At 50.9% G+C, this 20,920-nt stretch overlaps 2 protein-coding genes across 3 annotated transcripts in view; one reads left to right on the top strand and one right to left on the bottom strand.

Moving 5' to 3' along the window:
• itfg2 (integrin alpha FG-GAP repeat containing 2) overlaps positions 1-20,920 on the bottom strand; it is a 39,156-nt gene that overhangs the window by 2,363 nt on the left and 15,873 nt on the right. The window contains exons 13-26 of one of the 2 annotated variants that reach the window (XM_086103509.1): positions 19,177-19,514; positions 16,642-16,811; positions 12,512-12,570; positions 10,351-12,426; positions 8,365-8,523; positions 7,759-7,884; positions 7,505-7,593; positions 6,949-7,092; positions 3,185-3,263; positions 1,706-1,916; positions 1,140-1,235; positions 1,016-1,057; positions 781-949; positions 527-666 (exon numbers count right to left, since the gene is read on the bottom strand). In XM_086103509.1, the coding sequence (XP_085959635.1) occupies positions 527-666; positions 781-949; positions 1,016-1,057; positions 1,140-1,235; positions 1,706-1,801 (543 nt within the window). In that variant the 5' untranslated portion in view covers positions 1,802-1,916; positions 3,185-3,263; positions 6,949-7,092; ... (5 more) ...; positions 16,642-16,811; positions 19,177-19,514. Of the gene's footprint in view, positions 1-526; positions 667-780; positions 950-1,015; positions 1,058-1,139; positions 1,236-1,705; positions 1,967-3,184; positions 3,264-6,948; positions 7,093-7,504; positions 7,594-7,758; positions 7,885-8,364; positions 8,524-10,350; positions 12,427-12,511; positions 12,571-16,641; positions 16,812-19,176; positions 19,515-20,920 lie in introns of those variants that run through there. The other variant, XM_086103510.1, reaches the window with a different exon arrangement.
• ascl1a (achaete-scute family bHLH transcription factor 1a) lies at positions 4,485-5,797 on the top strand. Its single transcript, XM_086103404.1, has one exon. The coding sequence runs from the start codon at positions 4,618-4,620 to the stop codon at positions 5,167-5,169; it is 552 nt and encodes a 183-aa protein (XP_085959530.1). The 5' UTR covers positions 4,485-4,617; the 3' UTR covers positions 5,170-5,797.

Genomic DNA, 20,920 nt, shown 5'->3' with positions numbered 1-20,920 from the left:
AGACATTTTATTCGACGGTTGTCATCTCTGCTCCTTAAACCAAATGAAAATATTGAAAATACTATTTTCGTCCACCAGGAAGCGCTACTTGTCCCCACCGGAGCACAGTCAGATTTTGACATTGATGGCTGTTGTCTACAACAGTTACTGATGCTTGCCGAATAACATTCAAATCAATATCGTTTTCCCAGCAGTTTTAATGACTGTCATCTTTTGTCATTTAGACAACAATCGGACGTCAAAAAAAGTCCTTGTAATCATGAGTATCTTATGTCAATTGAAGAATTCAATTCAAATCCATTTGTGATTTTAAATGAGTTGAAAAGATAAACCATATGATACAATGTAAGTAAGACAGGCACGTTGATCAAGTCGACAGTCCCGCATTCAACTTGAAAAACGACCCTATTTCAACCTGAAAACGGCACACATTTCAATTTCAACATTTTAGTTGCCCCTTTAAAGTAAGCCGGATTGAGATGACCTGAAGACAAAGAAAGGTTTCAAAAAAGGCAAAAGGTGGAACCTGTCCATCAAGCAGCCATTTCTTGAGCAGGACCAGCTGACCGGACCCCGAGTCCGAGGCGTCTGAAGGTTCTTCCCATCGGAACGCTCGCACCACCCGGTCGGTGTAGCCCACCACCAGCTCGCTGCGGCCGTCGCCGTCTGTCATGAATAGAAACATTTTCATTCACCAATTTGAGGGTCAAATGGCTGCAACGAATGCAGCAACGTATTAGTCAAGGTTGTAAATGCTCTGCGCGGCAGATGGACGAGTACCGATATCGCTGATGAGGATGACTCTGGTGTTAGCGGGGATGTGCTGCGTGAAGAACGGCTTCTGCTCGTCCACGGCGAAACTTTCGTGCTGACTCGTCGAGTCGGCCTTGGCGGCGCTCAGGTCGAACAGGTGGAACCAGCCCTCCGCTCCCACGGCCACCACAAAGTTCTGAGGCGGTACCTTTCATTAGCGCGCATTCGGCGGGCAGGAGCCGCATGCCGGCCTCGGACGTACCTTCCCCTTGTTGCACACGTCTCCCACGGCGACGCACGTCAGCTGACCGACAAAAGGAATTCTCGGTTGAAAAAAATAACTCATGATCGGAAATGCAAAAACAAAACGACTTGATTTGACTGACCATGCCCGCGCAGGTCCTGGTGATCCACGCTTTGCTGTCGTCATTCTTGTACACGTGCACCTTGCCGCTCGTGTCGCCCACCACAAGCTCGTTGAGCTACGGACGCACAAGGATGCATCGTGTCAAACGCTGACAGGAAAATCTCAAAACACACTTAGGCGGCCAGTTCAAGAGAGAATGGATGGGAGGGAAGGAGAAGGAAAGGAAGAAAAAAGGAGGGAGTGGAGGAACTGAGGGAGGAAAGGATGGAGCGCCGGTGGGAGGAAGAAAGGAAGGAAGGGGGAGCAATGGAGAGAGGGGGGAAGGAAGCAGGGAGAGAAGGAATGAAGAAAAAGTGAAGGGGGGAAGGAAGGATTAACTGCAAAACTAAAGTAGATACGAAGGCAGGAGGGATACAGCAAAGTCAAGAAGGAAAAAAGGGACGTCTGAAAAAGGAGCGGAGGAAGGCAGAAACGTCGATTGAAGGATACATGAATAACAAGTGAATGTGACGAAATGAAGGTAGTAGTAAGGAAGGAATATAATTCACGTGATTGACTTACGAGTCCCCATGAAGATGCGCTTACCGTGTCGTTGTCAGCATCTCCCAGGCAGATGGCGTGAGGAAAGAGCGTGCCCGAGAAGTCCAAACTAACACGCTGGACGTAATTCAGCGACCTCATAGCGACGAAATTTGGCCAAGTGGCGACTTCCACCTCAGTTTGGGTGCTATTTGAGCTTCTCGGGGCTGCTGTTAAACTAAGCAACGGCAAATCAGAAGCCAAACTTGAATGAAACCTGAAAATAAAAAACAAACAAACGGCATCCTTGGTCAACACTTGTCCCCTAAGGTACAATCATTTAATAGTTTTTATTTTGTAATTCTGTAAACGAGATTACTTTTGCCTCGTTTTGGGTTCTTTTTTTTGGGGGGGGGGGGGGTAACCGAATCGACGGACACGCTCTTCCTGTGTACACACTCACGTGACTGGACACGGTATGGCAAAGCAGAATGGACAAAATAGCCTTGCAATCACATTTTTCTCCACCGGAGGGCGGTGTTCGCCATATTGTTTTGGGGGCAGCATATGGATATCGGTGCATATGCACTTACTTTTTTCAAACATTTAAAGCATGGTGGACGAGTGGGTAGCACATCTGCAGAATTTTCCAACTGGTGGAGATCACATCCTGCCCTAAAACAAGGTGTTTTTGTTGACTCAAAAGTCCATTTTTGTCAAGCTCTGAAACGGCATTCAATAAACAAAGAAAAACTTTTCAAGTACTTGTTATGCGACAGAGAAAACTCTGTCGCATAACAAGTTCAAGATGGCAGTTGCTGCTCTTCAGTTGCTATCTGGCATACAAATTGCCGTGTCACTTTTTCGGGAGCCGCTTCTATCTCATTGGATTGAAGTTCGGTCAGTGAGCGGGAAGGCGTTTGGGCGGGCGTCGAGGTGTCCCGTCCTTCACGACGGCAACCGGGAGGCCCCGCGGGACAAGTGCACCGCAAGTCCCCACAAAGCGCTAATTGGACTCGGCGAGCGGCTGAGAGCGCCTGGATTGGTTTCACAGGGGCCGGCCGTGGCCACGGCCTGAATAGAAGCCCACGCTCCTTTTCCAAACTCCCTTGCTGGGCCAAACACACAGGCAGGCCTGAAGGGGGTGGTGGTGGGGTGGGGGGCAAATAAAGCAAAGTATTGGTGGAGCAAGAGAGCGGGGGTCTCCCTCAATGCAAGCCTGATTTTGAATGTCACGGCCAATGCAGAAAATTGCACAATTTATTACAATCCCTCTTCAGGACGCAGGGACGGGAATAAAGGAGGGAGCAGGGAAGGGAGGTGGAGGGGGGCAGATATGCAGGGGTCGAGGCTACACTTTGCTGTGTTTTGTCCCAGCCTGACTGACAAGTCTTATTATGCCGCGCTCTCCCAAAGCGACAATAACGTAGGCAGCGCAGCGCCTGCCGGACGCGACTGTAACACTATCAAGTGTAGCCGAGGGCACACAAAGACACCCCCCCCCACACACACACACACAACCCCACGCCGGCCGCGTCACCCCACCTCACACGGACGATGATCTGCTCCAATCAAAGTGGATCATTTGAGCCCGGAGAATCGGCAGAAGACGCAGCTCTTCATTCTGGAGAAAAAGATGAAAAAGAATCGGAATGAGAATCAAGCCATCGCTGCCGTTTCCATGACAAAATCAAATCTGAATGCGGATCAACACACCCAAGGGTAGCACTCTTTTTGGAAAGTTACACAAGATAGGCAACGAGTCTTTTATGATGGAAACGTGACTCAAGCACATCTGAAGCGCCACAAGGAACAAGTGTTGAAAATCTGCAGGCGTGTTGTTTTGTTTTTATTTCCATCATATTAACTTTGATATTCTATTTGGTCATGATAAAAAACAGACCAAACATTTAGAAAAAGCACATGATACAGCCTAAAAAGTTCCAATTTGGTGTTTTCAAAATACTCTACGGGCATTTCTTACTTGTGGGGGTTTGGATAAAATAGGACTCAAACACACTGAAAAAGCCAAAGATTTTCTTTGACGAAACGTGGTTCGTCTCCATCAAGCACCGCAGTTCCTGATCGAACCTTTACATGGACGTGAGCAAAATGTAATAAAACAACAATAAAGAACTGTTTGTCAGCAACCGCGTTAAAATGTGAACAATATGTACTTTGATTTGCGCAAACAAGTGAGCCCTCCCTAAAACGTGAATAAAATATCAAAAAGAAGGTGCAGTCGAAGCGGCATAGAAATGAGAGCTTGAAATGATCATGGAAATATTTTGCTTTTGTTTTCCCAATGAAAAGCAAATATCGGTTATGTTTGCATGTACATTAGTATTCAGCTATTCGCTCAATGTGCATAATGGGACCTTCATTAACGTCGCTGCACTTGCTTTTTTTTTTTTTCTCCCTCGTCACGCATACATACAAAAAGAACACCCACCCACCCACACACACACACACACACACACACAGAAGCTGTTTGTTTAGTGCTCCAAGTGGCACGCGTCAGGCGCGCGCATCACACCGGCGCGCTGGGCGGAGCCAAGGTGTGGCCACGCGGCTGGCCGTCAGTCGGCGGCCGTTGAAAAGCGGCCGCCGACTGTCTGCTGCGGGTCACACACACGCTCCTCGCAAGGCAGCGCAGCGCGCCACGCACGCACGGACAGCGGAGACCCGCGCGTCTAACCACGTGACCGGCACGAGCGAGACACGCACCGAGAAAATTGTAATTCATTTGGAAAAAAAAAGTAGGGTTTTTATGCATTTTGTTTTGGGTTTTTTTTTCCCACCCCGCAGCATGTTCTTATTCGTGCTCTTTTCAAATTACATTTTGGTCATTGCAAACCTTTGGGAAAAGTGATTTATTTTCAACTTTTTTTTTCTTGGCAAGGGGTGGGGGGGACAGCCCTCACGTCCTTGCTTATTTAACAACCAATTATTATTTTTTTCCCCCCGCGGAGCGCACCATGGAGCTCGCTCCCCCCGCCTGCTTATTCAGCGCGCAGAGCGTCCCGCTGAGCCCGAGCGGCAAATCCGCGGCTGCGGCGGCCGCCAAGCGTCCCCGCTCGTCGTCCCCGGAGCTGCTCCGCTGCAAGCGCCGCCTCAACTTCGCCGCGTTCGGCTACTCGCTGCCCCCGCAGCAGCCGCACGCCGTGGCGCGCCGCAACGAGCGCGAGCGCAACCGCGTCAAGCTGGTCAACAACGGCTTCGCCACCCTGCGCGAGCACGTGCCCAACGGCGCCGCCAACAAGAAGATGAGCAAAGTGGAGACCCTGCGCTCGGCCGTCGAGTACATCCGCGCGCTGCAGCAGCTGCTGGACGAGCACGACGCCGTCAGCGCCGCCTTTCAGGCGGGCGTGCTGCAAGCGCCGTCGCCCGGCATGGCGCAGGGCTACCCGGCGGCCGATATGAACTCCATGACCGGCTCGCCCGTGTCCTCCTACTCGTCGGACGAGGTGTCGTACGACCCCCTCAGCCCGGAGGAGCAGGAACTCCTCGACTTCACCAACTGGTTCTGAACCCCTGCTGCCGGGTAAGGGCTGACCCACGCACCGAGACTCCCCAGACCGACTCTTCTCCCTCAGATGAGAACCGACTCATCTTTTCTTTCCGCCCAGGACTGTAATTTAATTAAAAAATAATAATAATTTGCAAGCCCGGGTGGTCCCGGAGGAGGCTCGAGAAGCACCCAACTCGGGACGCCGACGACCACAAAAGACTGGAAAACCCACACAAGACCGACTTTGGGGGGTCCGCGTAAAAACGAGCAGCACATTATTTAAAATGAAGAATAATCGTAAGGATGAGAAGAATCAAATCCAATCAGCCTTTGTCACAACAGCTTCCAATTTGTAGGAAACTCTCTCTCCAGTGCTCTGTCGCAAATGCAGAAACTATTTTTCTATGTAAAGAGATTTATAGACCTTTTTGTACACATCATTTTTGTATATATTTTGCTTACATAATTCTATTACGTGTCCCTTGTGTTATTCCTTCCCCCAACGCAGCACCGACGTGTCTTATTTAAATGTGTCAACTTTGTCCATGATCAAAACTTATTATGCAGCTAGTGTCCAAACAAGCCAGCGAGGTGTTGGAAACTCTTATTATTATCAGCCTCATAATAACAATAACGAGAAGCATATTTTCCACAGTGCAACAATAAATGATTTGCGACTGAAAGCTACCGTTTGTGGATTTTGTGCGACATTTTACACTTGACACTTCATTGGATGTATGTGTACAGGATGAATCGGAATTCATGCGTCAAAAGAAAAATGCGGCAGAGGCGCGACAAAAATGTGCATAAGTGCTTTTGGGTGGGTGCATCAAAATGAGGAGAACGTGTGCTGTGCGGGGCAGGGGGGTCGGGGGGGGCGCTGAAGGGGGTTGCGTCCCAGGGGTGGGGGGGGGGGGGGGCGCTGAAGGGGGTTGCGTCCGTGCGGGTGGTTTCAGCCCAAACCAAGTTTGACAGGTGAGGGAGGGGACAGGAGGCTTTTGGCGTGTGCCTGCTGCCGAGCAGCGTCATGCCACGCGAGTCGGCCGCCGTTCAAATTCCCGCCCAAAAACAAGCGCCAAGTGCGCTTCTTCATTTTTTTTTTCAATCAGTAAGAACAGAGACGAGCTAATGACTGAAATTCTCCCACAAGGCGAATCACCGGTGGACAAAATAGAAAAAGCGCCCCGCAAGCAGACCGAATTACACACCGACTGTCCTTTTGCCGATGCCACTTGAATGCAACACGCCTGCCGAGTGTCAGCAAGTTATCGAAGGAGAATTAACGGATACTCTTGCCAAAGTTCCCGCGCGGTGGGCTGTCAAAGTGCGTTAGGGTCCAATGAGCGACAGCGGGGCCCTCTAATAGCTGATGGGGCCCATTGTTCATAGCAGACCGATTGTTGCATCCGCCGCATTTGCATGATAAGAGCACACCGGGCGACACGTCCAACGCAACCTGTTTGGTGCAACGTCGGAAGGGGTGGGGCGGGGGGTAGAATATTGCCGAGTCAACAAATAGCCAAGCTTGAGACTTGGTCCACATCGCTGAGTCACGGTTTAGATATTTGCAGAGGCATGCGAAGGCTGCTGATTGAGGACATTTCAGGACCACAGACAGCAACCTTGCCTGACTTGGTTTTTTGGTTTGCTTCGCCATCGTCTTTCATTTCATCTTTGATGACAGTGGATGGGGCACACCCGCCGGCACGGCATATCAAAAGGCTTTCTGATTTGTGACTGAGCGAGTGCCACGAAAGGTCGCCGATAGGGATGCGCTTGTCTCCGCCGTGGCGCCTACCTGGTCCGAGTCGCGTGTCGTCGTCGAGCGGGTTGGCCACCACCGATGATGTGTGGATGAGCATGAAGAGCGGCGGGTAGGCCAGGAAGTCCAGGGGGTCGAGAGCCGGAACCTTCGCAGCCGGCGCCTGATGGCCGCCTCCTGCTATTTTTTTGGGGTCAAATAATATGTACAAGTCATTTTAAAAACCTTTCCTCAGAGATTTTATCTACAATAACCATCCAGTTTTTTCAATGAGACTTTGACATATTAATTACAATATTTACATACAGTACATTGAGCCAGATACGCATTGATTTGTTTGCAGCCGTCCGATTTATAATCCGCAAACTATCTATTGCATAACCTGAATGAAAAGGACGTGTGCCATTTCTTCTTTTGCTCATATTTGAAATCCTAAATAGGCGGAATTCATGTTGGGAGACAACTCAAAGTACGGCCACCTCTGCATGCAAGTGTGCGTGCTGTTTGAGTAATTGCGTGTTGCTGTTGTGTAATTGTGTGTGTGTGTGTGTGTAGTTATGTACGTGTGCCGGTCGGGCGGGCGTCAGATTACCTCAGCCTGTTTGCGCTCTTGTTGGAGTGCACCTGTTTGCACACTTAATGCAGGCTGGGGAATAATTGCTGGGGAAGAGGAGGGGAGGGCTAGGAGAAGGAGGAGGCAGAGAGAGACTGCGTGTGTGGGAGGTGGGCGGCTGGGGGTGCAACTCATCCCCACCTTGGCAATGAGCCAATGTCCCCCCCAGTAAAAGGTTGCAGCATAACAACGCTATCTCTGACAGCTCGGCCACTCCAAAGCAGCAAAGCTACCTGTGAGCTGGCGGGACAGACGTGAATGCGAGTGGCTTTGTGATAACAAGGTGGCTCTTTGGTGAGGTGGAGTGCTCATCTGCAAAAAGGGAAAAGCAAACACCGCGTTTCTTCTCCCGGGGAGCCCTGTTGGAGGAGGCAAAAAATAAAAATTCTTCAAATCAAAATTCAGTCATTAATCGCCTCCGTCACAGACGACTCGTTTTATTTTGGAGCTCTTGGCACAAAATGTAAACAGAAGACCCAACCCAGCCAGAGCCCTGACCTAAATTCCATTCCATTTGAACCAAAGGGGGGGCGGGCGCGTGCACGGGGGATGCCCTCGCAATCAGTGAATCAGGCACTTTTGCTGACTCGAGGTGCAGACTAGGTCAACGGCGAGTGGAGTCGAGGCGCAAAGCAGGCCAAGGTTGCGATTCGCGATGCGGGCTAGGTCAGAACGGCCGAGTCAAGGTGGAGACGAGGCATGACTGGCAAGCCAAGGCTCGGGTAAATCAAGATGACCTGCTCGGTCAGGTTAATCGGCACATTTTGCAGTCGGGTTGTGGCGCTGGCCAATATTGCGGAGAAGGGCGGGCCCAAAATTGGCGGCCAAGTGTTTGTTACCTTGACTGTGAAGAGTTGTACTTCGAGGGAGCGAAAGTCCACGTTGGCGACCAGCGACCTCATGAAGTCACCGCAAGAGAGAGAAAGACAACGGCTCGCTTTTGGCGGCTGACGTTTTCTTCGGCCGGGCGGGCGGTCCCGTGCCACGTTGCGTTTGCGCTGATGGTAAAGTGTTGTGAGTTCATTATGGTTGCTCAGCGCGGCCTGCCGGCCAAACAATGCGCGGGCACACACACGCACACGTCCCGCCACAATAACGGCTACAACTGCTTTGGAGAAAGGGGGAAGCATGGCGGGGGGGTGTGTTGGGGGACTCCTGTTGTGGAAACTGAGGGAGGGGAGGGGGCAAGCTGGTGACACCAAAAAGTAGGTCCGGCGGGACAGTCATCAACAGTGGGCGATTAGGTGAAATGATGGCAGGTTTGGGCAAAAGTATGGAGACGCAGCAATGTTATAGAGTTTAAAAAAAAGAATAATAAATAGAAAATGTATATCTTTTATTTTCAATCATTTCTTTTGGAGGCGAGGGGGCCGCAATAAACAATCGGAACGTCCGAGCAAGCCCCTCCCGGCTGGTTGCAAAAGAATGGGCGAGCGCGGGCCGGCAAGCGCACGCTACGCCTCAACGCTCCTGCGTCGTGATTGGCTGTGGTGTGGCGGGCTCTTTTTTTGTGGGGGTGGAAGGGGGCGGGGGGCAGGACAGGGCAGCTAGCGATCGGCAATAATGCTTGGTTCGTGGTACAAGAGTCCAAATGCTCCTGTGCACCGAGAACACTGGGATGGCAATGGCTCGCGCAAACCGGGAGGGGGGTGTCATGTGCGTGCGCGTGTGCGTTCACAGCAAACGAAGCCATTTTCCCTCTCCGGGGCCTCCTGGTGGGCTACCACAGCAGAGCTGCTCCCGAAAATGTTTTGGCGGCCTCCGCCAGCGTCTTGTGACCTACTTTGAACCACGGCGTCCGTCGGCACTGACACTTCCTGTTACCATATTTGGTCGAGGCCACGCTGGGAAGGGAGGTGATGTGACTCGACCCGCCCCAATGTGGCAGCACTCTGCAAGGTTCGGTGAGCGGGAAAGTTTGCCTATTTATTCATACGTGTAGATTGATTTTTGCTACATGTGGTGTGTAGCTGACAATTCGAGCTGTTGCTCACACTTGTATTTTGTTTTTTTCTGCATACCGTTGAGCTTTGATTGACAGTATTCTTATTGTGCTCACTGCCTTTGAAGTTTTTGTGACTGCGCGCTCCTCCTAACACTTTTTTTTCCCTCCCGGCAGGCGCATTTATTTATTTATTTATTTTTAACGGCATTTGACGGGTATAATCAATGCAAATTGGAGACACCCGCTCATCTTTCAAAGGGCGGCGAGCGTGAAAGAAAAGGCCGATTGTGTAAGTACAGTTGCAGCTCGCACATAAAGCGGGATTAGAGGCAGCGGGATTAGCCCGGGCCGCAGGTAAGAGGATCGGATCGGGACGCGGCCAGGCGGCAGAAGGATGCTATTGTTCTCCTCCTGCTTGCTATCATCGGCGCTCATCTCCTCGCAACGCGTGGATCTTTCAAATCCGCCGAGAGGCCGCGACAACGAGACGGCCGTAAATCTCGGGCCTGGCTGAGTGGGAGCCCTCATGGCGGGGGCCAGGGCACCGGGAGCGGGAGCGGGAGTGGGCCTTGACCTCACGATCGGGTGGCGATGAGGCGGCCAAGCGCCCCCGGGAAGGAAGACGGCGCCATGTGTGGGAATGTCACACAAGTGGGGGGGCAGCACGATGATGACAAATATTAGATTGTCAAGTGCTGTGTGAGTGTATTTCTTGACCTCATCAGATTCTAACCTCTTAAAATTCAAGAACGAATCGTCAATTAAACATATGCAGAAGCATTTTTTTTAAATAAGCCAGTTGTGAAGAAAGACATCAAACGACAAACATGCTTAACGCACACTTGTGTTGTTAATATTTACGGCGGGGTCAGCCACTCACTCCATAGCGGCGATCTCCTCCTCGTCAGACAAGGACAATTCGCTTGAGGGCGTCCACGAGATGTAACCATCGGCGTCGGAGTCTTCCTGCAAACACACGTGCGACATCCCATCGGGGGGTGCCAATACTTTTACTCATACAAGGGGCTGACTTATTATTCTGCTGGATGTACTGCTTTAAAGGCAGTACAGCTTCTCCGGACTGAAGATGCAGAGAATTGCCAAAAAGTCGAGTCGCAACGGCAACAAGACGGCAGACAAACGTTCAAACGAACGAGAATGGCAAACTTCTTTGGATGCGAGCGCATGAGAGGGACTGAATGGTCCCCTTCTGGGGTCAGGAAGGCAGGCAGGACAATGCGGGGCGAGCGGTTCACAGGAGCGGGTCCAGTTGGCCTGCGGGTCTGTGCGCGCGCGTGCGCGCCCGGGTGAAGAGTTCCTTCTGTAAAGGGAGCTTAATAGATGTCGGAGGAGTCACAGGGGAGGCCGCGGCAAAGATTCATGATGAAATTCCCAAAAGGGAAACCACATCATCAATATGGTAATTCATTCATGATCTTCAACGCGGGAGGCCCAAAGAGAGACGTACAATGGCGGCTCAGTTCATTAGCAGACACTCGCGACTGCTCCCCAAATCGGGAACAAGTTAGGAAGCATGCGCAAGGTGACTGTCTCATAAACCGCACACAGAAAACACATTTAAAGCTGGATCGGGAATTTTGAGCTGAGAGAGCTCAAGTGGTTTGCCGAAATGACTTTTTGTGACGACATAGCCCGCAGCGGAGTTGAACTCATGAGACATCAAGTAGATTAGGTGTCTGTTGAGCTCCATTTCGCCGAGCGTGTTGAAAGCGTTCGCTCGAAGCCCAGCGAGCTCATCGCGAATGCGCCGGGGTGCAGTTGGAACACGGATTCCAATTTCCCCCACGCTAAATTTGGCTTGAATGCATCGGCACAAACCGGAACACCGACTCGCCACATTTGAGGAACGTGAGCTCGCAGGTCCGGCTCGACCGAGCGAGTCGGCTGACTGCTCAAGCCAACGTCTATGAAGCGAGTCACAGTGGCTCTCCTGAAGAATCGCTCGACGTTTGCCGTCGCCTTTCGTCACCATCATGGCCTTTGCTGCACTATGTTTTGTTTCGGCCCAAGTCGTGCCTCTTGGAATCCTCGGAAAACTCGGGAAAATGAGTGAGGGAGTGACAATCACGAAGGAGGTGGTGGGGGGGAACGCGTGGACGTGCTTTTGGCTTTTAAGCTGCTGCCACTTCAATTTAGCAGATGAGAGTGACTGTGCTGCATAAAGGCGGCATTCAGGGCCTTGTGGTGTGGGGGCGGGGGGCGCCCGAGTTGATATCGGTGCGTCTGACTTAAACCTCTGGACCGCCGGGCTTTGTGCGGCTCGGGCCATTTATCAGCTTAGTTCTCATCCAAAGCGGGCCTCCGCCTTTGTCATGCAGAGTGCGACATTGGCGTGCAGTCAACTTGACTTGTTGAAGCTTGATGGATTCCCAAAAAAAAAAAAAAAAAAGACGCTCCGGCATCTGTTTGCAAATAACTCCAAGGTCAGCTGGGTTTTGAAATGCCGAGGAGCTAACTTGCGACTACCTGCTCGGCCCCTCAGCGCCGTATTTTTGTTTTTTGGTGGGCGAAGAGGTGGGGGCCGTGGCCACAAAAGGTGCAGTGGAGTGAGAGATTGAGGGAGGACCGGCGGCGGGACAAAGCCGGCCTGGAAAAGCTCCCGCCTGAGAGTCTTATCTGATTCCACTCCAACGCCTGACGCCTTTTCTCCTTGGCGCCCCCCCCAAGCAGCAGCACAGGTTGCGCCTTTGCTGTCAAGCCGAGCAGAAAATGTTCATCAGCCAGACGACTGGATGGAGAAAGACGAGACTGAAAGAGGGCGAGAAAGACACTGGCAATCTGTAACCTGAGACTTCAGTGATCCTTGCGTTTGTTTTGCCATCATGCAGGCATGGCTGGAGACACCTCTGGGGTCCTTGGAACCTCTGGCGATGCAAAAGAACCCACGCGCGTGTATTTGGTGTGACAGTGTGGACGTGACATGTTAGGAATGGACCTGTTAGGTGGAAAACAACGGGACAATGTGACAAACAAACTTGACTTTGGAGGCAGCCAGGTCCTCGCCCAAAGTGTTTACTCACATAAAAATGTCACGTCATGTGACGTCTTTCCACTTGAAATGCGACTTGAAGGCAAATTCCTAGAAAACAAGGAAGCAAATTCAAGAAAAAAAATGAAAACATAACAGCGTCGAGGTCAAAACAAATCTAAACTGCAAACCGGGATTGTTGGTCTTTTTTTTTTTTTTTTTGGATGTTGTCAATCATGAGCGGCTCATTGAGCGCTTGCTCGTGGACGGCAGCACGGCAGATGAAAAACAGGACAAATGCTCCCACGCGCTGGCTGGGATTGATTTTCCACCTCCTGTGGCTGCGAGTGAGCGCGCACACTCACGGGCAGACACAAAACACACAATGCTCCCCACTCGCGGGACACTCTCAGGTGCGCTCACACTTTTCAGACATTCTCGCTTGCACGCACTCTCTCACACAGGCGCTCTCATACCCGCTCACAGCCATGGAAGTGGACAATAGCGTGCTATTGTTTGGAGCCTGTTCACGTTGTTGGTGTGTGTGTGTGTGTGTGCATGTGTGTGTGTGCGTGCTCCCGCTTCACCCCAGACTTTTGTTTTGTGGCTCCTCATCACCACTGTATCCAAAGCGTCCCACAATGCCTTTCAACAAAGCTCACATTCAGCATGAGCGACCCCCACCCCACGTTTTCTCTCCACTCTTTTTATTTCTAATAGCGGGAGAATGTCACCGGCCTACTTCGGCAACCCCACCCCCCACCAAAAGGACGTGATGAAGACAATTGACCGCAGCCAGTGTTCACGCGAGGTCGCCGCCAGATTTGGTGCCCGTCCGACGCTCACACGCGTTGCGTCATTTCATTGACGTGCGCCTCCAATTCACAGAAACTAAAGAAAACCAAACAGGTGACATCACTATCATTATTATTATTATTATTAATATTGCGAGTGTGAGCTCGTATGAGAGCGTCTGTGTGAGAGACTGCGTACGAGGGCAAATGTGTGCGTCGGTACCAAGGAGAGAGTGTGTGTATGTGTGTTGAAGAGTGTGCGAGGAGAGTTGTGCAGGTGTGTGACGGTGTGTATTTGAGTGTTCGTGTAATTATGTATTTGTTTGTAGGCGTGCGTGCGTTGAGTGCTTATTAACGTGCGTGTGGTGGCAAGGCAAAACAAACAAAATCCACACGTCGCCGCCACGCTCGTGGCCTCGCCACAAACCGCAAGCTCCTGACAGAGGCACGCGCTCCCCCCCCGCCGACCAATCAGCCGGCTGCGCGCGCCCACCTCTACGCCGGCTTCACAGATGTGCGCCGATAGACTCCACAAAAGCTAAATCACGGGCTATTATGACACGGCCGCTCCCTAAACGTGGCGCCGTCAACGAGGCCCATTGTGGCCTATTTGGAGCTTTTGACAGATGCGGCGGCCATTTTGTACGCCGCCCGCCAATGGCGAGCGACGGTAAACACGCCGGGGCAAACACGCCTTTACATAAAAGGACGTGGAGCTCAACACGCACGCGTGGGCCTCCATTCATCTGCTTTAATTGCTCAGGCAAAAAGTCAGAAGGGCGGTGCCAAAGCGAGGCTGACTGCGAGACCGCCAGGTGTTTGCGAGCCTCTTGTTGACATAAAGGTGGAGGGGGGGAGGTGTGGAACACAACTCGCTTGACTCTTAAAACAGAAGACCATGAGAAGTGACCAGGGACACGCACACAGACACACACTCTGACAGATACTCACAAACACCTCTCGACACAGGAGTGTGCGGTCACTACACTATCTACATTTTCTTTCTTATTATCATCCTTCCATCTTATCTGAGCGGCTTCTCCTCAGGAGGGCCACCGGCGTGCCGCAGCCTATCCTGGCCATCTTCAGGCAGTTGGCAAGGGACACCCTGAACTGGTTGCCAGCCAATTGCAGGACTTTATTATTCGTAGTGGTATCGTTTAAAAAGAATGTAACTTGTATCGGCACTTTAATTGCATGCGAGAGAGCCTTGGAACTACAAAATCAAACATTTTCTCAGAATTCGATCACCTCTTCCATACGGTCGACGATAAAGAATCCAGCAGAGTGGATATGAATGCCAACATTTTTTGTTGTTGTCATCATCAAGCACCAACAAGGTGCGTGCGCTGCACAGTTAGCTATGCAAAACTCCAAAGTGCTGCAGGGCACCCAAGGCCAACAGACGGCAACAACACGGAAAAACAACAGTTTGGGGGTGAGCCTAGAGAAAGCCACGACTTTGACAAGAATCCACACAACCCACAAAAAGTGAGGGAGGATTTGGGGCCAAATTTCAGGAACAACCCAAAACACAATTCACAGGAGAACATAACGACCTCTGGTAAACTTTTGAACGTGCAACCACTGAAGGTTTCCATACTTTTTGTCCAACTTGCTAACAAAGAGATGCACGAAAGATTTTTGATGTCATCGACGACAATGTGACGTGGCCACAGTTGAGTTGAAGTCAATTTGTCGATGATGTCAGTGGCATTCCTTCTGCACAGAACAGACTCGTGGACTAGTTCAAGACATAAACCAGAGCAGTAATTGTCCTGGCTCAATTGCATTTCCTCTTCGGCGGCGTGCTCACATTTTGACAACAAACAGTGGCATAGGATGCTAGCATGACATGCTAAAGAGTCAAAGCGTCATCAAGAATCAACACTGAGCAAACAAAATCAAACGAATGAAGCTTATTTTGACCGATTTACTTTTACGGAGTGAGTTGAGCGATGAGTCCGCTTCGCCTGAAGTCACGTCACGCTATGACGACTGCGCGCTCGTTTGTATGTTGGTGTCCTTGCTACGGCTGCCCAAATGAATGGACGAGTGCAGCTTTTTTTCTTTTCTTTTTGTCCTTAACTCCCTACAATTAGGCCCTTTCACAGCACTAATGAGAGGCCGCCGCCACAAGTGTCTGAATGTGAGTGGGGCAACGTGTGCGCGCACCCCCCCCCCCCCCCCCGCACACGTACACATAAACTTGCGGGTGCGTGTGGACACGCGACTAACAAAAAAAGGACAAAAAAGATATGACAGATTGTACCAGCATACACTCTGTAAACATGACACGCCCTGTACACTCTCCAACGACAATCTCAAACACACACACATACATACAGTGCAAACACGCACACACATGCCAAAAAACGTTTGTTTTGAAGTATCCAGACTTAATTTACATGGAAGCAGACTGCATGGCAACAAGAGCTGTTTCTAATATTTTAGTGACCTGATTTGGGATAGCGCCAATATATTGCAGAGAACGTGTGTGTGTGTGTGTGTGTGTGGTGGGGGCAGGGGATTATGTGATATCATCTACAACTCGTTTGAAAAAAAAGTTCAAAAAATTCATTTAGAATATGTAATTTCTTGAAAGAAAACATGTTAAATGTGGGCCATTGAACTATTTTGTATTTTCAATAAGATAAATGAAGAACAACACAAGTGAATACACACAATTTTGAAGAAGTGTGCGTCATTTCTATGAATTTGATGATATCATCTGAATTTGCTGCTTCTTGTATTTCGGTCACCTGACAAGTGGGAAAAAAATGTGAGGGGCAGAATATGAGCGACGGCTCACAATAATACGCCACGCAGGACCGAGCGACCGCAGCACTATAGAAATATACCGAAATAATCACGCCAGGAATCTGTGGCGGCAGCCAGCCGCAAGAGTCGTCGCCCGACGGCCCAATCAGCATCCGGCGCCGGCAGCACTTACAAGAGACCTGGCCGCCCTCAAAGCTTTCGGTCATCCTCAACAGCCTTGACCTGAGGTGTGAGACCCCAGCGGGGCCTCGTGTGCTCACAATGGGGAGGGGGCCGAGGGGCGGAGGAGCTGCTGGAGGAAGTGCTGGCTAAAGTGATGCTTGGACCCACACCGGTAAAAAGAGAGAAAAAAAAATCAAGCGCACTAATTGACAGAGTCGAGAGGAGCAAAAAGAAAAAAAAAGTGGGGGTTTTGTTTGTTTTGAAGGACAAGATGATGTGTTTTTAGGAGGCACCCGCCAGACCAAAGTATTGGGAGGGCGACAGGAAGTGGAAAGCAGAAGAAAACAAAGGTGACTGATCAAGTCCGTTACCAACTTGTTTTTTGTTTGAGTTAAAAACGATGTTTTTTGTTTTAGTCTATGAGGACCAAGACTGGCAGACTCACAGTCATCAAAGTTGGAGCAGACGCTAACGGTAGCGGGGATGCGCTGGGAGGGCTCCTGCATCTCGGAGAGCACGTTGAGGACTTTGTTCTTGCTGGCCTCCGCACTCCAGTCCCACATCCGGCATGTGTCGTCGTTTGGTCCTGAAGACCCGCAAGTCTGACGTCGGAACCTGGACATGCAAAACATGTGAGAAAGTGCGACTTGTCATATCCAGGATGTTAAGATTCTGTGATAATGTATCACATTTTCATTGACAGGTTTACATTCCTACCAATCTCCTCAACCGATTCAAGCCATCCCAATTCCAGACCCTTAGGCTTTTCAATTGAATATTTCCACTTTTTTTTTTACATCGCCGTTAATTGCCCCGCATTTCAGTTTCGGATCAGCTCTTCAGCATTCACACGCCCTTGAGCGCAGCACGTAGCTCCCCTCGAAACAAGCGTCCATTTTGTCACCCGGCAGCTAATTAAGAGTACCCTTAAGTGTGCACACAAAGCACGTAAGCGCGTGCTCATGAAACATGCAAAAGCATTTTAGCATTCGAGCATTTAACATCCGTCAAGAAAGCCAGACGGTCTCGGGCTTGGCCGCCTCGATTGATGGCGCCGTGACTCCTTTGTCGGCAACGGCGGTCATCCGGCACGCTGCACACAATCACGTCCAGTCAGCGAGAACGACAGGAAGGTCGGGATGAGGAATATCATCAGTACGCCACGTCAAGCAAATGTCGCACATGATGCATGGGGACCATGCAAGCCTTGGGGGAGAGGGGGTTTGCCTTGTCCGACATGGTGCTGGAAACAAAGCGACTCGAGAAACAATGCCACCAAACTGGTAACTTACTGGTAACTTATGAGCTGTTCTCCTGGAGAAGCAGCAACTGGGACCGGGAGGGGAGTCTCTGAAGGCTCCGCTTGTCCAAAATGTCATCTCACCTGCAGGGCAGTCAAACTACGACAGAACTGCAGAACTGCACTCCTTTCTCCGAGTTCTCATCAGAACTCGGCAGGAGCACTTTGAACCCGCTGGAAGGTCTTTACAGGCACTGGTTAAATAAAATCTAATCTCACAAAAAGAACCGACAGGTGTTGAGGTAGAAACAGTGCAACTCACTATTTCTCACTTAGGATTTAATTTATTTTTGCTTCTTGGGGGGGCGGGGCTCAGGAAGCAGTGTTTTCTGACCAGCTGGAAAGTTATCCAAAATGACATCTCGAACAAATCACTGACTCAATTTTAGTTCCAACCACCTGCAGCGGGGCAGGTTGCCATGACAAGCGCTCCATGTGAAGGCGGCAGATAGCCACCAAATCCCCTCCCAGAGGACAAAAGCGTCTCGGACGCGAGGACCAGGCCGGGACGAGGCGCTCCGACTTGTCTCTCTTTCTTTGCGTGTTTGGCAAAAGGATGAGCGGCGGTGGGACAATCGGCGGGGGCTCAAGCTATTCGACTGATTGTCACCCACAGAACTCCACCTCCAAGAATGCGCAAGCGATTATTCCCGCAAGCACGTCCGCCTCTCAATCAGGCCCGACAAGTGCCAATCAAAGGCGGGGGCAGCCCAGCGCACCGGGCGGGGCTTCAACAGCCACGAGAAGATTTAGAGCCCAAGACAATGGCGACACGGCCAGTGTGTGGTCCTCACGTTTAGGCCGCTAATCGGCCGTGTCAGATTAATGCTCTTTTTTTTTTTTTTTTTGGGCCGGCCGCACGTCGCCGCGATAACGTCTTGGCTAGCAGCTGAATGCTAACCGGCGGGGGTTTTAGGGAGCGCTGGGGGATTAGTCCACCTATGAATTCCCGATGAGCTCAAAGGTCGTATTGCGACCGTCACAGCTGGCTCGCCGCAAAGACGGACGGAGCCAAAGAATCAGCCGAGTGGAAAATTAAGCACTTTGTTACGTAGATGACAATTTGGACCAAGTAAGGGAGTCGCCACGCCGCCGTCTGTGATCTCTTCTCAGAGCTCTCGTCGGAATAGTGACAAAGCATTTCACACGAGCTCTGGTTCCTTGTCAGAAGCATTTGGGGGGGGGGGCCAACTGTTGAGTTTTTAGAGGATTTGGTCACCCAGAATCTGATCTCTTATACATAACTGAGATGATTTGTTTTAATTTGTTTTAAGCAAGCTTGCGCTGGAGAAATAATATCTGTTCTCCTGATTGCAGTCAGAACTCGGGAAGCCTCGCCGCACCGATTTTTGGAGTATTTTCAGAAACGATCGGTGACGGAAGAGGAAACTCCTTGCCGAAGAAGGCGGGGGAAAACAGATGGGCCAGCGTGGGCGGCGCTCCTGACCTTTTTCCGCGTCGCGTAAACAGGTGAAGACGATATACGGCGGTGGGATTAGGCCGGCTTAGGTGTACCGGAGGAGAGCGCCGGGCCGACTAGCGCGGGGGGACGAGCCCGCCCACCGGCAGCGAGGAGACCATCGAGCGGATGACACACTCGAGCACCAGAACGACTAGCCTTGCTTGATTCACCTGCGACGTGCGGGTGCTGTACGCAAAAGACCGAAAGCGCTACGCTACCTTGTTCGGGCCAGGACCCGGATGACCAACTGTCACGTGATGGACTTGGCTTCATGTGGCAAGATGAAGGAGACCCGCAACCTCCCATGGACCAGTCCTGGAAAGATGCACACATCAAGTCATGATCATTCATACGGCGTATTGATTTCGAGCGGCTCCGTTGATTTGTATTGTGTCGGTTTTCATGAATGGTGAAATGAGCCATGGCTGGCACGACAGTAGTCGAACACAACTACGATGTCCAGGTTCTGATGGGGGGCTGAGCGTGGTGGTAGGGTCAATCACTGACTCGTCACCTTCCGGGACCTTCCACGAAGACTCGGGAGTCCCCACTGGACCTGATGGGGGGGGGGGGGGGGGGGGGGAACAGCGTGAAAGCAGCTCAGGCCACAGGAAGTCATTTGTGTGAGGTCATGTCAGGCAGGCAGGTGAGTGTGCATTATGCTTGTGTGTACACAAACGCTTGCCTCGCACGCCCGCTTATCTTTTGTAATGGAGTGTGTGCACAGATATGAGTAAGGCAGCACACTGGACTGATGTCGTGTGTAATCTGTGAGCAAATAGCGTCCATCAAAGTGAGCACCTGTCTGCGGGAGCGTGCCAGGTGCAAACATTGTTGTTCTTCGAATGGATGGCGCGGGGGGGGGGGGGGGGGGGGGACAAGCTCATTATCAACATTCATACAAATAGGAGAAGTCGTCTCTGAGGTGCGCATAGTGCCATTTCGTCACCCAAGGCGAGGGGAACACCTCGACATGGATTCCCTCTTTGAAACCATACATCCATGATTTCAAACGACTGACAAAACGTCGCGAGGCATGCTGGGAAGTTGGTCGCTAGGCATCTCGTACGTCGAGCAAAACGCGGCTCCACAGCCGCACGTGGCTGTCGTCCATCCGCTGTGGCCCACTGTGACTTTGGTGCTCCTCTAACCTTTAGAGAAAACGTCTATTACTACGGGGGTAGCTGAAAATATAGGTCACAATGCGGCAAGATTTATTGAGCCGTTTGGCCCACCAGCTATGCAGAGCTAGGACACAGCCAAGAAAAATTTGTCAAGAAAACAGAGTCATAACTCAAACATTGATGCTATTTGATCGCACATCTATGGCGTTTTGTATGACATCTTGGTGATAGGCTAACGGCTCATAGTAAGACAAAGAGCTATGTGGCTGCTTTCTAGATGCAATTCTCTTGATGTTCAGTTTAGTTTGACAGCAAAAGACTTTCTCCTGCCTTCGGGTTGGCTCCCGTTCAGGCTTGTCGCGCCACCCGTTGCTTCGGAACACGCGCTGAACCCCGCCGAGTGTCTTTGTGCTTTTTTTATTTTTATTTTTTTACAACCTCATAAACGAGTTTGTCCAGCGGTCGCGCGACAGGCCTATCTGCGTCGGACTTTCCGGGGTTAATGATCGACACCAGCGGTTTGATCTTTATGAATTTGTGACATGAATATCGGGGGAAGCAGTTAAGCCTGGGGGGTAGGGGGGGGGCGTCACATTTGAGACGCTCGCTGCCAATAAAGCCAACGCATCCTTGCCACCCAAGAGCATGCACCACGCACCTGCCTGCTTATCACACCATCTCTCTCAAACTGTCGAAAAAGTGGCACGTCTGGCTGAGATTGGTGCTAATGACTGCAAAATGGGTCTTTGGGCGCAGCAATCATATTTTCATAAACAAATACAAGCAGACTTTGAAGGGGGAGAATGTTTGTACTTTGGCGTCAGCTTCGGGTGTTTAT

Source organism: Hippocampus guttulatus, chromosome 22, assembly GCF_054856545.1.
Source record: "Hippocampus guttulatus isolate MCC_2025c chromosome 22, RoL_Hgut_1.0, whole genome shotgun sequence".
Classification (NCBI taxonomy): Eukaryota; Metazoa; Chordata; class Actinopteri; order Syngnathiformes; family Syngnathidae; genus Hippocampus; species Hippocampus guttulatus.
This window is presented reverse-complemented; position numbering and strand designations above follow the sequence as displayed.